This window comes from Lepisma saccharinum, chromosome 5, assembly GCF_977018435.1.
Source record: "Lepisma saccharinum chromosome 5, izLepSacc3.1, whole genome shotgun sequence".
NCBI lineage: Eukaryota > Metazoa > Arthropoda > Insecta > Zygentoma > Lepismatidae > Lepisma > Lepisma saccharinum.
Window position 1 is genome coordinate 26,879,949 of NC_139233.1, and position 17,130 is coordinate 26,897,078.

The following is a 17,130-nucleotide window of genomic DNA, read 5'->3' on the forward strand; positions in this document are numbered from 1 at the left end:
CGAGATATTGTGGTTGTAGTGTGCACGTAGTATGCCGTAATATGTCTCGAACATGCACAACTTGCTCAGATCCAAAACTGCAGCTCCCACATAGATGGGCTTGTTGAGTAGCACCTCGCCCCGGTTCATGTGAATCAGAGACATCTGTTCGTTGTAAATTGTTCGAGACCTGAACAGCGGGCTTGTAACAAGTCGACGACACTGTGTTTTCTTCGTCACCAACCTCACATCAACGCGATTTCGCACATTCTCCATGGTCTTCCCAAATACCGCATTGTTCATTAATTTGAGAAAATCGCGATCAAGTTCCGAAGTGGCAGTAGTGCGATGTTTGGTGTTCAGTTCGATGTACGGCTTCAACCATGGAGACTGCCTGAACAAGAGCACGCGGTAAACTGCTTTGACCGAGACCCCTTGCTGCATTAACCACTGGAGGTTCCGGTAGTGTAGCACATAACGCTTTTTGGGCTCCAAGTCCATGACGAGCTTCGGTTGATCCGAGCCAGGTGGACACTTGAATTCCGGAGCAGGCGAAAGGTCACAGAATGTATCCTGCAGCTTCTCGGGGAAGTCAAGGTCCACCTCGGCAAAAAACCCAAACTCGTCGCACTCTTTTTCGATGTCGTGGTATAAAGGATCAACCCACTTAAACTGTCCTGTTGGGAGTGGCTGCATCATGGAGTGCCCGTAAAGATTATTCACATCAGTGTACATGATGTAGCTTGATGGTTGGGAGGGGTCATAACCAGTGGCCATGTGGTGATTGTTGGCGTGTGCGAAGCGTTGCGACACTTGGACCATGCCGCCCCGGATAGCTCTCTCGATGAAAAGCATGATATCAATATCGGAGATAAGTGAAAGTTTAATTTTAGTCAGCAGGAGCATGGCCGACCATGCCAGTCCAGGAAGGCTGTAAAAATATACAGGGTCCAGGTTGTAAATGTTTATCGCAGTCGCCCGAAACGCCTGGAACACATCGGCAAGAAGCGTCACATCAAGCTTCAGGTATGCATCGTGGTAATCACCAAAAGTTCGGCAACCCAACTTGACCCACATAGACTGAGCATGCTTGTACTCCTCGTCGGTAATACCTGAACCTCTCAGCTGGCTGTAGAACTTATCCTGGGGAGGCAGCAACTCTTCTTCGAACTTGGAAGGGTCGGTGACGTATTCGTAGGGGTAGACCCCTTTACGTCTGATGAGTGCGACATCTAAGTTCGGGAAACTTGATGTGGTAATGGCTAGTTGGTCGTCTCTGAGCTTCCCAGCAAGAGCATCCAGGCTTGCCTGGAGGAACCTCAGAGAGTCGAGGAACCGAAGCTCGATGCTCCTGCTTTTTGAGTCGGGGATCGGCACCCACTTGCTGACGCTCCTCGTTTTGTGCTCCTCGTTTTGTGCCAGGATATTGATTCTTGCATTGTCGTACCCTAGATGTGTGACCAAGTGATGGAAATCATATCCCGAGCCATTGTGAAAAAAAACCGGTATGAAGCGCGGGTCCCTGGCTCTCAAGTTACACCTGTTGCACCACGGGCCAATGTAGCTTCCGGTCCCATAATGGTCATGGTGGTGGACCTTTTTGTTATCGTCATTGAAGACTGAGTTGCAAACAGGACAATTTAGAGCCATTTCGTGCTGATGCTTGTCTTCCGGAGACAGAGGCAGCATGGGCTTGGGGGCCAACAGCACCTTCCCTATCTTGATGCCTTCCTGTTGCATTCTCTGCAGGAAGTGTTTGACCGGGTCGGGACCGCGATACACATAGGGCTCGGAGGCAATATGTTGGTCTCGCCACACCACAACATAGGAGTAACTCGAGGCCTCGTGGATTTGGAAAGGAATGGTAGAGGATGTTTCGGGGTTGGGCTCGCAGTTAGACAGAGGTTGAAGAAAGGCCTCGAAGTCTGCTACAATATAGGCAGGATGCTTCACCATAGCACTGTGCATGCGAAAGCACTCTACTGCACCAGGTTCGGGCAGGATAGTTCGTGCAGGCTTGTTGGTACCACAGTAGAGCATGTGGCGAGCTAGCTTCTCAGCAGCAATGTTGGGTCCTCTGATGCGCCGGTAATCCTGCTGTTCTTGATTATGAAATGTAGCCAAGCACCTGCGACACACCTCGACGTGGGTTTTGTCTTTGCTCCGTTGGGTCGAAACAAGCCGAGAGAGGGAACGGATAAGGGTGTAATGGTGATGGGTTTCGTCCTTGATGAGCAGGAGGTTGATTTCTCGTACCTCGTTGTTGTTGCTCACGTTGCTCACCCGGATGGGGTGGACCTCATGTTTGTTCTCGGTGAGACCGTAAACATTGATGGCTAATTGCAGGCCCAACAAGTCACGAGCACGAACCTCAAACTTGCGAATATGCGAGACTTCTACAGGGTAGGCAATCCCGGCCATTGCATCCTCCAGTTCCGACTCATACAGCGTGTAGTGGTTAACACGGTACGAGTGGTTTTCCCTAGGTATAGGGTGTAATGCTGCCAGCACCGACCAGAGGAAGCATTTGGTGTCTTTGTTCTGAATATTGAGAACAGCTTTCCTTGCTTTAACCTCGGGTGGCAGGGCAATATAGCTAGACCCTGCCAGTGGCAGGAATTTGTTAAGTTTCAGACGAAGTTTGTGGGGGTCGCCACACAGCGAACCGCCCGAGCCTTCAGCCTGATGCTCCTTGTGCTTTGCCACAAACTCCTCGACAAACTTGTCGTAGATGCTGTCGAGGTCAGTGACATCTGCCTGATGCAGTGTTTTTGCTTTTGTCGCATGGAAGAATTTATATATTTCATCAGACGGTTTCTTATACTTGCAGCATAGCACAGCATAGAATTTAGTGGAGTGTGTAGCCAATGCATCGTTGAGGATGGATATTATCTTAGCTCGCTCGCTCTCCAGAAAACTACGCAAATCGCAGAAGCTGTCTGATGTTATGTTAAAGTCTTCTAATAAATGCTCAAACGCAAATCGGTCTGCTTTCTTCGCCAGCTTGACGCGTTTGGCAGGTGGCGATGCATCGAGGGAGGTTACGTCTACCTTTCGCTTGGAAGGTTGCGGTAGAGATGTTTTAGTGCTCTTGCAAGTAAGCTGGTGTCGCTTGAAGTTGGCAATAGAAATATTTTTTCCACACTTAGAGCACAGTTTGGTCGCACATATTTGTTTTCCCGGCACACAAGTACGACAGTGCCTTTGAAAATGTTTACTTGACACAGCAGTTTGGCACGTAGGGCAATTTTTTACAGAACGCATAATGCAGAGATTTTTTGGGGGTATGTTATTTAATATCCAATGCTGTGCAATGCAAAATATAATTGTTCACTTTTTTTTAACTATTTTCTATGACCTTATTTGGGTTTGTTTTTTTTCGCCAAATTATATGCTTCTAGTCTCCTATACAATACAATATACGTACAATATTGTCAACAGTATCATATTTGAGCAGGTCGCTTGTCACCTAAACACTACAGCTCACAGGTTGGTAAAATCTGACATGAAAGCAGATAATACGCTTAAGTCTTATTTATATGTAATTTTCACGGGCGTACAATATTGTCAACAGTATCATATTTGAGCAGGTCGCTTGTCACCTAAACACTACAGCTCACAGGTTGGTAAAATCTGACATGAAAGCAGATAATACGCTTAAGTCTTATTTAGATGTAATTTTCACGGGCGTACAATATTGTCAACAGTATCATACTTGAGCAGGTCGCTTGTCACCTAAACACTACAGCTCACAGGTTGGTAAAATCTGACATGAAAGCAGATAATACGCTTAAGTCTTATTTATATGTAATTTTCACGAGCGTACAATATTGTCAACAGTATCATATTTGAGCAGGTCGCTTGTCACCTAAACACTACAGCTCACAGGTTGGTAAAATCTGACATGAAAGCAAATAATACGCTTAAGTCTTATTTATATATAATTTTCACGAACGTACAATATTGTCAACAGTATCATATTTGAGCAGGTCCCTTGTCACCTAAACACTACAGCTTACAGGTTGGCAAAATCTGATATGAAAGCAGATAATACGCTTAAGTCTTATTTATATATAATTTTCACGAACGTACAATATTGTCAACAGTATCATATTTGAGCAGGTCGCTTGTCACCTAAACACTACAGCTTACAGGTTGGCAAAATCTGATATGAAAGCAGATAATACGCTTAAGTCTTATTTATATATAATTTTCACGAACGTACAATATTGTCAACAGTATCATATTTGAGCAGGTCGCTTGTCACCTAAACACTACAGCTCACAGGTTGGTAAAATCTGACATGAAAGCAGATAATACGCTTAAGTCTTATTTATATGTAATTTTCACGGGCGTACAATATTGTCAACAGTATCATATTTGAGCAGGTCGCTTGTCACCTAAACACTACAGCTCACAGGTTGGTAAAATCTGACATGAAAGCAAATAATACGCTTAAGTCTTATTTATATATAATTTTCACGAACGTACAATATTGTCAACAGTATCATATTTGAGCAGGTCGCTTGTCACCTAAACACTACAGCTTACAGGTTGGCAAAATCTGATATGAAAGCAGATAATACGCTTAAGTCTTATTTATATATAATTTTCACGAACGTACAATATTGTCAACAGTATCATATTTGAGCAGGTCGCTTGTCACCTAAACACTACAGCTTACAGGTTGGCAAAATCTGATATGAAAGCAGATAATACGCTTAAGTCTTATTTATATATAATTTTCACGAACGTACAATATTGTCAACAGTATCATATTTGAGCAGGTCGCTTGTCACCTAAACACTACAGCTTACAGGTTGGCAGAATCTGATATGAAAGCAGATAATACGCTTAAGTCTTATTTATATATAATTTTCACGAACGTACAATATTGTCAACAGTATCATATTTGAGCAGGTCGCTTGTCACCTAAACACTACAGCTTACAGGTTGGCAAAATCTGATATGAAAGCAAATAATACGCTTAAGTCTTATTTATATATAATTTTCACGAACGTACAATATTGTTAAGAGCGTCAGTTTCCGTAGAGCTCTCTTTTTCCATCTTCCCTCTATACAGTGAAGCTGTAGAAGACACAATTAGCTAACCTAGCATACAACATACCTTCCTAATTAATATGGATATTGTCACACATTCCTCTTATTTTATACTGTTGTAAATGGAAAAGATTATGTACGGTAAATGTTTTGTACATTATAGGGAAAAAATTCAAAATATTCCCCCAATTTTAATTCGATCCACCTCTGAATCGATTTTTTACATATTTTCACGCCGGCACATATGTTGTTCTATTTTGCTTCTTTTACTTGCCTTGCTTAATTAACTCTCACTAATTAGCATTTTTTTTTGGAAGAAGTCAACTAGAACAACATATGGCGGTATGAGAAATATGCAAATTAAAGAATATTTTAGTAATATAAGGGCCCTAGCAATTAGCTTCGTCGACTAAGAGTACTCTTTTAAACGTCTTCAGCTAGATCGTATTACTAAGCGAAGACGTTTAAAATGTTTGGGTGTTGAAAAAGTTTGACTTACTTTTTATTTCTATTGTTTGCTAATAGATGGCGCTGATAGTACCCCCTCCCCTCCCTCTCCCTCCTCCTCCTCCTCTGCTGTATGACAAATAGCACAAACATAAAATCAAGATTTTGGAGAGCAAAACATAAAATTTGCATGCATCTGATGTCGAACTAGGAACTTTATCTTTCGGGGAGTCAACATTATTTTTTTACTCAGTCGTCATATAACATAAACACACGCAAACATTCACATGTGCTTTTATTATTTTGTGTTCGGTAAGTACAAGTATATTCTTACATAAATTATTGTTTAATTTAATAAATTGTAAACTCGAAGCCTGCTATACTAACATTCCTTCTGTGTTTCATTATACTATTGAAAGCGAATGTTGCGTGCATACGGAAATAACACAGAAAAAAAAAGCGGATGGAAGCAATTTAAAATCAGTGGAGCGAGGTTAGTATTACGAGAGCGTAAAAACATGTGCTTTCATTCAACTTCGAAAAATAAGAATAAATGTGTGCATACAGAACACATATGCTTTCTTTTCACAGTTGTAAAATCATATAAATTGTACATGAAGTAAGTTGCGGGAAGGCTCTCTCTTTTATGTCTGTGTATATGTATGTTGTACAATTAGGTACAAGTATTGTACAATTAGGTACAAATTGTTGTACAATTATTTCCCCCAGTTGTCCAGTTGGAGTTGGGGGCATAACACTGGTACTATTTGTACTCACAGTGCTTACTCATGTATTTTGTTTAATATTTTATTTCAAATTCACTGTCAGAAACTAGTGTTGCCAGTTCCTGGATGTAGGTTTACCTACTCTGTTGGTTGTCACTGTCAAGCTTCCAGTATTCGTACAGCATAAAAAGCTATAACCCCCCTCTCAAAATATATACATTGTATACGCCAAGATGCTCAATAGCCTAGCAACACATCATGAAAAAACATGCCAAGAGGACCCAATGGGTTTATAAGTCAGTGCTGCCAACTCCTATTTGTAGGTTAGCTTAGCCTGTGAAAGATCATATAGTAGAATTTTTGTAGAGTGGGTAGGCAACACCGACGAGGCTCAAATAATGATTCGAGCCTCAAATGATAATTCGAGCCTCGTCAGTGTTGCCAATTCCTATTTGTAGGTTAGCTTAGCCAGTGAAAGATCATATAGTGGAATTTTCTTCGGATGGGTTGGTAAAACCCAAGCCTCAAAAAAGGAACATCCAATAGAGTTGCCAAATATAAAAAAAAACAATAGGTCCCCCTCATAAAAAGCTACAATAAGAGCCCACAGGTCGTCAACACTAGGCCCCCAACAGTGTTGCCAGACATAAAAAATACATGGGCCCCTCAGGTCCTTTGATAAAAGTTTACAGTGAAAAACCCAGTAGGTTTAACAACACTGTCAAAGAATCTACGGCAGTATTACCAGATGTAAACAGAGGGCAATGGACCCCCCTCATAAAAAGCTACAGTAAGAGCCCACAGTGTTGCCAACTCTGCCCTCAAAATATACATCATAAAAGGCTACGACGAGCCCCACATGATGATTCGAGCCCCAAATGAGGTTTTAGAACCGGGCCACCTGCACTACTGTTATTACTTTTACATGTGAAGTAAATATTTCAGTACTTGGTTAAGTGGTATTCTAAGTGTGCATTTAGATGAAATATAGTGGAACTTCTTCCAGACATGTTCATTTACACCAATTGCCCTAATGATTTGGTCTTGAAAATTTTGGTTTTTGGTACGGAAAATCTCGAAAAGTCATGGAATTTTGTTTCTACAAAATTGCAAAAAATGCCATTGGCTGATGCAGCGAGTTGCGCATGCGCGTAAGGCCATGTGAAAGTTACTTTACGTAGAGCCTTTGAGTCTGTCTAGAACACTATTCCCGTTTCCATTAAGCAGGTTGCTGTACTTACACGTGGTACCAATCCACCAGCGTATTTGACACCCTGGTATGGAAACCATTGAGTCCTGATCGAAGCTGCATTATTCTCCGCTTGAATTTCTACGGTAAGATAAAGTTCCCCTTGCCATGAAGGCACATTTAGTGGATGTGGGATTAGGGTCCCACACATTCTCGATCTCGGCCGTTTTGGAGGTGATGTGATCAGTACCACGCTCCGGGCGCCTTTACTCATCAGTAGGGCCCGGGACTTTATGTCCTATAAAACTGTAAAATATGTATGTAATTATGTCATATAAATTGGAAAATATGTCATGAAAATTTACAAATATGTCATAAAAATGCAGAAATATTCCCAGTAAAGTCAAAAATATATACAACAGTACTCTCGAATTTCTCCCATACCCGATAGAGTAGAGTAGGGGGTGCAATGTACCGAATGTTATTTTTACTTTTGACTGATTTTTGTGAAAAGCGAGAAAGGCAAAGAAAAGAGAACGAAACTTCTTTACTTCCCGTGCAACAATGAAAGAGAACATATTTCCTCAATAATGTTTGCATGGCTATCAATTGTCGGCAGGATAAAAAAAAAGTGGGGTATTATTTTTCTGTACTAAGAAGAGACGGCACCTTTCTTCCTCCATAACTTCAATATCCTGCCATCGACAATATGAATAGTGTTGCCCACGAGACGAGATTTTGGCCTGTCTCGTCTCGTGGAGTCTCGTGGAAATGCTGTCTCGTCTCGAAAATATTCGTTTGTCTTATGACACATGGTTAATCTTGTCTCGTCTCGAATTTTTAAAAGCCTGTCCCGTCTCGTCCCGTGGGCAACACTAAATATGAACTATCCGTTATGCTAAAGCTACGAAGAAAACAATATGAAATAACCGATTATACGCCAGAGAATTACGAAATTATACAGAAATATGTCTTGTTACAACAAAATTGAAGAAATATGTTGTAAAAACGCGAAATTGGTGAAATATGTCAAAATATGATTTGTCAAGTTTGTCTATTTCGGCTGATTTTCATCAGATATGTAAAGATCTCACCCCAATATTAGATCCGAAGCCAAATGAAAAATATGTTATAACATAAAGTCCCGGGCCCTACTCATCAGGGTAGCCCCCCAGGTACCCATTGATTTGAGTCTGGGTGAGTCCCAAAGCCGCTTTATGCGGGGATAAGGCCGGAAAAATTCACCCGGGAATCGAATCCGGGTCTCCCGAGTGACATACAGGTGCCCTATCGACTAGACCGGAGCTCTGAATTTCTACGGCGTATACCAAATCATATGGTAACTAGTGCAGGTATAAGAAAACGGTGAATACGGTCACGGGCAGGTCACCATTGAAAGAATCTTTTGAAGTAACGAGGGGATGTCATCAAAATTTGTAACTTGTCCCATAAGCACCATTGATTTCCGCTGAAAAATTTAGAACCGGTAGACTATCACTTGTGTGTCAATAAGATAAGTCAGTTTGGAAGCTCATGTCAGAGCTGGAAAAATTGTTGCTATTCAATATGTGACAAAATAAATTAACAAGCGACTACTGCGTGTGACCTTGAACTGCCAGGTTCGGAGTAAAGCACGGTGGTAGTAAGAAATATTCTACCCATAATGTGGAATCACCAGGGCTGGGACAAATATGTACTAACAAATGGCTTTACATGTACGTACATACATATGGACTAAAAACTGGCAAAATATGGAATGATTAAAAATTTCAAGCCACAGAAAACGAACTTAACCTAATCGAATAGGTGAGATTGTAAAAGCCAGCTTGTTGCAAACTTAAGATATGTATTTTACAAAATAATAATTTGAATAATAAGTATTTGTGCATGGTTTTCATTAGTTGATAGCGTGCTGGGCAGAGCAGTAGCGAAAGGGTGAAGAATTTTCAGAGCATGAAACTACCAGGGTTAAGTTTCCTCCGTTACCACTACAACCAATCACTGGAAAAGGGGTGCTGTCATTTTCTATTACTATTCTTGGTCAACAATGAAAATAAATATCTGTCAATTTATACTATAATCTATTCTATATAACGAAATAAGCAAAATCAATAATTACCAAATATCCCACCCATTTGTTTTACATAAGATAAAACACACTTGGCCAAAGAAAAAAAATGGAATTGTGAGTTTTATGCAGTTCCTGCAAGTTAAGAAATCAAATTGATAAAGTGGAGGTACACACGCTGCTTGGCTGCCACATTTCCTCTGTCCGTGAGGGTCTAAGAGACGAGGGGCGATAGTAGGAAGTGCCACTGCCACTACTGCTGTCTGGCTTAACTTACATGTCTGGATCAGCTATCCTCGCCTGCAGAGCGCTAAATTGTTCTGGTGGTAGGAGCTCTCACCTCGTGGTGTAGCACAACTCAGTAGAAGATAAATCCTCACATCCAACGTACTCTTGTTCCGTCCACCTCACCAAAAGACACAACACAGCACGAGAACAACGAACGTTCTTGTCCTTCCCACACTTAACACAGTTACTCTCGTCCTCTCGTCAGATTCTGTAACACACTTTGTCTGGAAAAACACATATTCGCCCCTATTCCAACAAATTTGAAAGGAAGGAAGAAACAGCCAATCAGTCCCTCAGTTATATCGCCCTTTGGCTCCTCTGTCCTCCCTTGGACCAATGGTCAACCGTCTTTTGTGGTTCCTCTCTTTTTGCCGGGTTTTGCACAAAAAAAACAGGAAAAAAGTCACTTCTTCGAGACCCCTCCTTTTCATGTAACACACACTACTGCCAACTCGTGTCCTTTTTTACCCCCAGCTTAGTTCCTATACACATTATTTGTGGTAGCTTTTGTACTCAACTATTACATACGTGTATATAATCACCCTTCACTCATATGCAATGGATAGACGATTCTATTATTAATTAATTGAGGACTAAAAGTGGTAAACGTTGTAAGTGCCAAAAGCGAAAGTGTTGGGAAATCGCATCGTTCCGCACATTAACCCGTAAGAACGTGCAGACTAGTGACCTCTTTACACGCCCTTTGATCTACTTAGAGGGCTACCAGCCACATTTCACGTTTACCACATTATATAGCATGGAACATTTCACAGTTTAACGTGGAAAACGGTGTTTGAATTATTGTGGTACTTACAAAGTGTGTACCAATTTCAGTTTTCAATTGTCCAAATTATGTAAATGGAAAGTTTAGTTACTTATATAGGGTTTGGTTATACTGGGTCATGGGATGTCGCTGGAATGCAGTGGTTGGGCTAGCCCTACGGCCTCTCTGTCTTCTGGGGGGGGGGGGGCAAAGAAACAAGAAATGGTCGACTAAGAACAACGAAGGGGGAAAAAGTACTGATCGGGTTGCCAACGAGGAAAGAAAATATAACAAAATTAAAAGAATAATACTAATAATAATAACAAAACAAAGGTGCGCAGTACAATAGTTTGAGAACAATTTAGCAAGACATTCTTAATAGAATATACTTCTTCATAAAATCATTCTTATTATTCATTTTTAAATCTTTTAACACAACAATTTATAATAGAGTGGGATGAGGCTAAGCAGATAGGAAGGGAGAAGAGAATACTAGTGAGAAAATGGAAGGAGGTCAAGGAAATAGAGAAGACAGGTGAAGAAGACACAATGAACTGGAATGGGGCACTGAAGGTAAACAAAGAATGGAAGGTGTTAGAAAGAGTGGAAAGGAAAATAGAGAAAGAGGAGAGAAGAAGGAAGAAGAATGAAGAAAAGAGAGCGTGAGATAAAGAGTCCAATCACATTCTAGATGGAAGAAAATATGTTTAGCCTTTTAGGTGAAAGTACACTAGACAAGGGAAAGCCACCAGTTAGAATGTTCCAGAACAACTTTCTAATAGTCTGGAGGGGAGTAATGTTTGTGTATATATATCGTCCTGTTTTGTACCTTGTTTCATTTGTACTACAGAGTCTGAAGAAGACCTTGCTAGAAGGTTGAAACGTTACGTTTAGTTTATGTTTTATAATAAAATAAATTTCTGCCTTGGTCAGCATATTGAGTTTTTCATATCATGGAAACAAGGCTTAATAGTGTTATAACCATTTCTAAAATGATTAACTCAGTATGGATTGATACTAATGTTATTCAGACATTATTTTATTTGCACACAAATGTTCTAATAGTAACCTTCAATTACTCATTTTCTTTTTTGAACTTGTCACCCACCAAAACATGGCAATTTTTTTTTTAAAAAAAAATATATATATCACATTAAGCAGCAAGATGACAGCCTCCTTTATACAATTCTTAGAAGAACACGTGCCGGAGCCGAGAGTCGAAATGCTCATGGAGCAACATAATTACTTTATTTTGAACAATTCCGAAATGAAGATATATATATGAACAATATGTGAAATTAAGATGTTGAAATTTGTAATAGCATGTATTAAAGGCAGATAGGGAAATTTGGCAATAAAATTTGACTTAAATCACAATAAACATTACTATTCGTAAAGATTTCAGTGGTAATTCGTCAAACTAAAAAGTATATATTTACATATTAATCGTATCTCTGGTAATCAATAAGGCACTTAACTATTACGAATATCAAGGAACTTACTCAGAACGAAGACCTGAGTATCTCAGCAGGTTGGCTGATATTATTGGAAGGAAGCAAATTTTATACACGCACATACAAACTTAAACACATGTACTTAGTTATTATTAAACTGTAGGCTATGTGCAGTTCGATTAGACTATCTGAACACTAAGTGGTGATCAAACAAACTTTTGGCTTATTTATTTTCAGTGAAAAGAAAGAGTATTCAATTACAGAAGAGAAAGGCTTACACCTTAAGTGTGAACAAACACGCATATAAGACAATGTATATGATTAACAAATGCAAGAAGAGACATTATTATTTTAAATAGAATGTTATGCACATTTTGAATAGGTACCTAACAACGCACATAACTTTGCAATTTTTGGTGCATCGAAATACATCAATGAAATACACGCTATTCCGCGTAATGTACCAAAAATGCACCAATTGAGAGAGTCATACACGATCATTTCAAACAAATCAAAATTATACATTTAACTGTGTCAGTTGATGTACAAATGGCGCATCAACCTTGATTTGATGCCTCTAGAGTTATGTGTGTATTTGAATACAAATACAGTGGAACCTTATAACTCGAACCTCAACATCTCGAATTCCTTGATAAGTCGATTTTTTTGTAATCTCCTTGAATTGTCCATAACACTCAATACTAATTTCACCTCAACGACTCGAATAAAACCTTGATAAGACGAATTTTTCTACAGTTTATGGGATGCCGTTCGAGCTCAATAACTCCAAGGTAGAGTATGAAAAACCTTTATGAGTCGAAGTTAGATTCTAATCACCTCTGTAACTCGAAGTTTTAGTCGCAAGGAACCTCAATAATTCGAAGTGTAGGGTGCGTAGGTACAAAGTCAGGTGATCAACAATCGCGTCGGGACTTGAACTCCCCCACCCTGCCGTGTATGTAACCATCCTTGTTAATGTGCTTAGTGTGCGTTAGACCTCTATAACTCGAAGTCGGTGATTTTTGGCCCTCAATAACTCGAACCTTGGTAAGTCGATATCCTTGATACCTCGCTTTTTTTTTCTTTCCCCCCCTCAAGTTCGAGTTATCTAGGTTCTACTGTAATATTATGTTCATACTTGAAACATTAATTTCAATATTACTTAATTAAGGAGGATATTTAAAGATTTTTATAGTACATGACAATATTTTACATAATCTTAAACCGCATTTTCTGTACTGAAAAGTATTATTTGAGAAAAGGTACTACTTTCCGAAAATTCAGTCAATATTTTGTTCAAAAATGCCGAAAACAGAGCGAGGCGTCAGAAAGAGCGCGAGATATTATCTGATAGAATGACATATAATATATCCGTAAACGGCATTCCCATTTGTGAAAGCCATGAAAAGACTTTTGGTTCAGTACGCACTTCCTAGGTAGCACCACTAGAAGCAGATTCTCACAAGCTCTAAATTCTTAACAAATACAAAATTTATAAGTTATATTCTAATAAATTATGGAAAATAAATATTTTGCTCTACGAGTCAACTATTTCATGAGTAATGAGAATTTTTCTCGCTAAAATAATTAGATTTTCCTTTATTCCCCGATAAAATTAATACCCGTTATATATTTATTTAAAATCGCAGTTCATAAATTTTTACTTTAAATCAATTAGACTTTTTATAGCATCACAATATCTTACCTAGGCAAGCATTGCCTAGAAACAATTCTAGGTGCGTGTGATAGAAGGCTAGTGCTAGACTCGTCCAAGGACCAATCTCCTGGTGGATGAGAACTCGAATTCCGAAAGGAATGACGAAAATGATGGCCAGAAGCGCCGCTGCGGAATAACCTGGAATTAGAAGACAAAACATTGTTCTTTAAAATGTTTGCGTTTGCTAAAATATACTTTAAATAACAAATTACAAATATTCAGACAATGAGATAAGTATTCAAATTGAACAAATAGCATATGTATTTTTAATAGTGTTGTGACTTACAAATATACTTAATGAAGGATATTCGAATTGTGTACTCGTAGTAAGAAAAAATGTAAATAATTGAATGTAAAAATTTGTCCTGGAAGGATAATACAATTACCAATTTCTCACTTTAAATTAGGTTCTAACACTTAAAACTACACATAAACGTGTGTATACATGAGTATAAATTTACGAGTATAATTACTTGTATAATTACATCAAGCGCTAAATGTTCATCCTACAGTGCGCTATGGAAATTTCAAAACTTTGTAATCCAATATTGTTTTGTAACTCTCCTAACACGTAGTTTTTCGCAAAACTTCAATATTGTCATTGTTTGAATTGCTAAAGAAAAAATGCCAGATATTATGAGTTTTATTTCGTGGTTCAATTCAGACAAAATTCCAATAACGGTTTTTTGGTGTGTTCTTTCTTAATTGAGTGAAGCTTCTCACGTCTATCTTGGTTGTGGTAGTTGTGCAGAACGCCGCATGGTGGCAGAGGTCTCATGGACTGGGTCTGCCATCTGTTCGAATTTAAGAGAACTACGTTCTCAGTACGGCAGGCGCGAAGTAGATTATTTTCAAACTCAATCTCAACGTGGCCTGAAAACATAGGCATCACTAGCTTAAAATTATTGTGGAGTACAGTCATAGGCGCAGATTTCTATGATTTTATGGAGGAGGGGAAAAGCAAATACTTGTACAAGCAATATGGAAAACAAAGCGTCCTTGAGTTAACCGAAATTGTAAATGTTAGTATTAATTTTTATCATCATTATGATTAGAGATAACGATAGTAATAAACCTATTATTATTATTGATTTTTTTAATTTTCATTTGTTAATTTCACGTCGCTCTTCTAACGTTTTAGGTTAATCGTGAGAAGTGTATGCATTGTTATTACGTGTATACATACACATATGATAAATTAATGAACTAATACATTGACAGTGGAGAAGTTCAAACTAATACAAGTGAGTTTCATAAGAACAAATAGGATATATATTGATTAATACTGTGAAACGTGTTACATTACGGTCTCTAAGAATTGCAAGTATTTAATGATAAATGTGAAATATTAATTTGTTTATTATTTTGTTCAAAATTGAAACTAGGAAGCTTGCAGTACCCCCTTTCGTCTACAAAACATTCTTGCTAACGGACCACTTTTGACTACCATCTTTTTAGCAGTTCGATGAAATTTCCCACAGTATTAAAATATCCTTTTCAAGCCAGATGCTTGATTGAACTTATAATGACGACAAATCACACTCAAGATGTGGTAAAAGTTTTTTACCAGAAATGTACATGCATTAGGTAACAGAAAAAAATTTATAAGACTATTGGGACCACTAACTACGTGCAACCATTGGTAATCTTGGTACATGCGTATGTAAAACGGTGATGTGATCAGCACCACACCCCTGGCCGCCTTTACCCCCCCCCCTCCCCGAGTTTCCTCCCGGTACCCACTTTATACGACGCTGGGTGGGTGCCGGAGCCACTTGAACAGATGGAAAAAGATCCCGGTTCTCCTCCCGCCGGAGATCGAACACGGATCTCTCGTATGCTAGTCAGACGCCGTAACGACTGAGCTACCGCGGCTATTATTATATTTAATGTGGATTTCATTTTGGAATTTTATTATTAATTTATAATATCAATGTTTAGTAAAAAATGGCTTGCGAGATGTGCTTCTGGTTGTTATTTTAATTGTAACATTGTAATAAAATATTGTATTTATTGGTTAGAGATTGCTATTCAATGCAATCTACGTCCCGGAACTGCGTTGGGTGCTTTCCTGCTTAAATCCTATTGACTGAGACCAACAGCAATATGATGTGGTTGATATTAAGTATACATTCTTCACCTTTTGTAACAATTCTAAATGACTGTACATCTCTGAATTATTGGGGGAACGCGTCTCCTCGGCTAACGACGCCAGTGCTGAAAACATGCAATGAAAATCCAAGACCGAATATATATACAGTCTGTGGAGGCTCCGTTCTATGATCATCATGACGGGCCTCCTAACTTCAATTATAACTGTTAGACAAGGATATACCAGATGCACTTATATCTTGTACTCAATTTTCTCATTTTCTCCTATTTTGTGGCCCTTTTGAAAGATTTTTTTTCCGAGTGTGCCCCTCCATTTGCAGATGAGCGCCCGGCAATACAGTATCCTCAAACCCCTTAAATTCGGACTTGTGAAAAAACCCTTAAAACTTCTATCTACCTTAAATTTCCGATCGTCTTAAGTTCTAAATGCCTGTCTCCTTTAATTTTTTTAAGACTTTTTCCTTCCCGCCTGTGTCTCGTATCGAATCTCGAAATATAGGCTACAGTATAAACACGGCATACCACTACAAACTTTCACAGCGTATCAAATTCACAAAGGCAAATAACTTTTCTTTTTCTTTATTCTGTTGTACTCCTTACTAGGACTCTACAAATTATCTAAAACCGTACTTTTGTCCTGAAAATCCCATGTTGCACACAACCCTGGTTCGATACCCGATGGTCTGGATTCCACTTTTAAACTGTAGGTTCAGTCCCGATTAGCCTTTCTGTGCATAAAGTGGACTTAAAACTCGGATTAAACCTGTTTAATGATACGCTTGATACAGTCCTGTTCCCACCTATGGTTATGTAGGAAAGTTGGCGTAAGATATTTTTTTTCGTTTTTCATTCACAGCTAGTTTATTTAAAGAACTACCGGAAAAATGTGGATTAAAAGTTAATATTGAAGTTATATTATGAACGAGGAAAATAAATTAGAGTTTATTGACTCTGACTCAGTGGCACTATGGTGCATTTTAACGAGTCATAGCAGAGAGTATGCTTTTCTGAGTCAATATTTTGTTTTTGTTATTATTATTAATTGAAATTCCTTAAAAGTTTAATTTAAATTTGGTTTAAAACTGACCGTAACTTGTAAATGATTTAGAATGCTTGAACTATAACTGCTAAGATTATTGTAACGAGGATATTACATTTTGATAAATATATGGTTTTGGGAACGAATAAGGTCCCGAGGACCACTCATTTATATTCTTAATGACTAAAGTCTCCTAGCACCTCATGAAGGGAGCTTAGATTAAGGAGATAGTCAAGTTTATACGAGATAGTCACTTGCCTTATGTTACCTTAACTTACGTATACATTG

At 38.8% G+C, this 17,130-nt stretch overlaps 1 protein-coding gene across 1 annotated transcript in view; it reads right to left on the bottom strand.

Moving 5' to 3' along the window:
- The window catches only part of LOC145987958 (putative G-protein coupled receptor B0563.6), a 215,009-nt gene that overhangs the window by 25,993 nt on the left and 171,886 nt on the right, over positions 1 to 17,130 (bottom strand). The window contains exon 2 of the mRNA XM_083122799.1: positions 13,680 to 13,829. Within this exon, the coding sequence (XP_082978925.1) occupies positions 13,680 to 13,829 (150 nt within the window). The remainder of the gene's footprint in view (positions 1 to 13,679; positions 13,830 to 17,130) is intronic.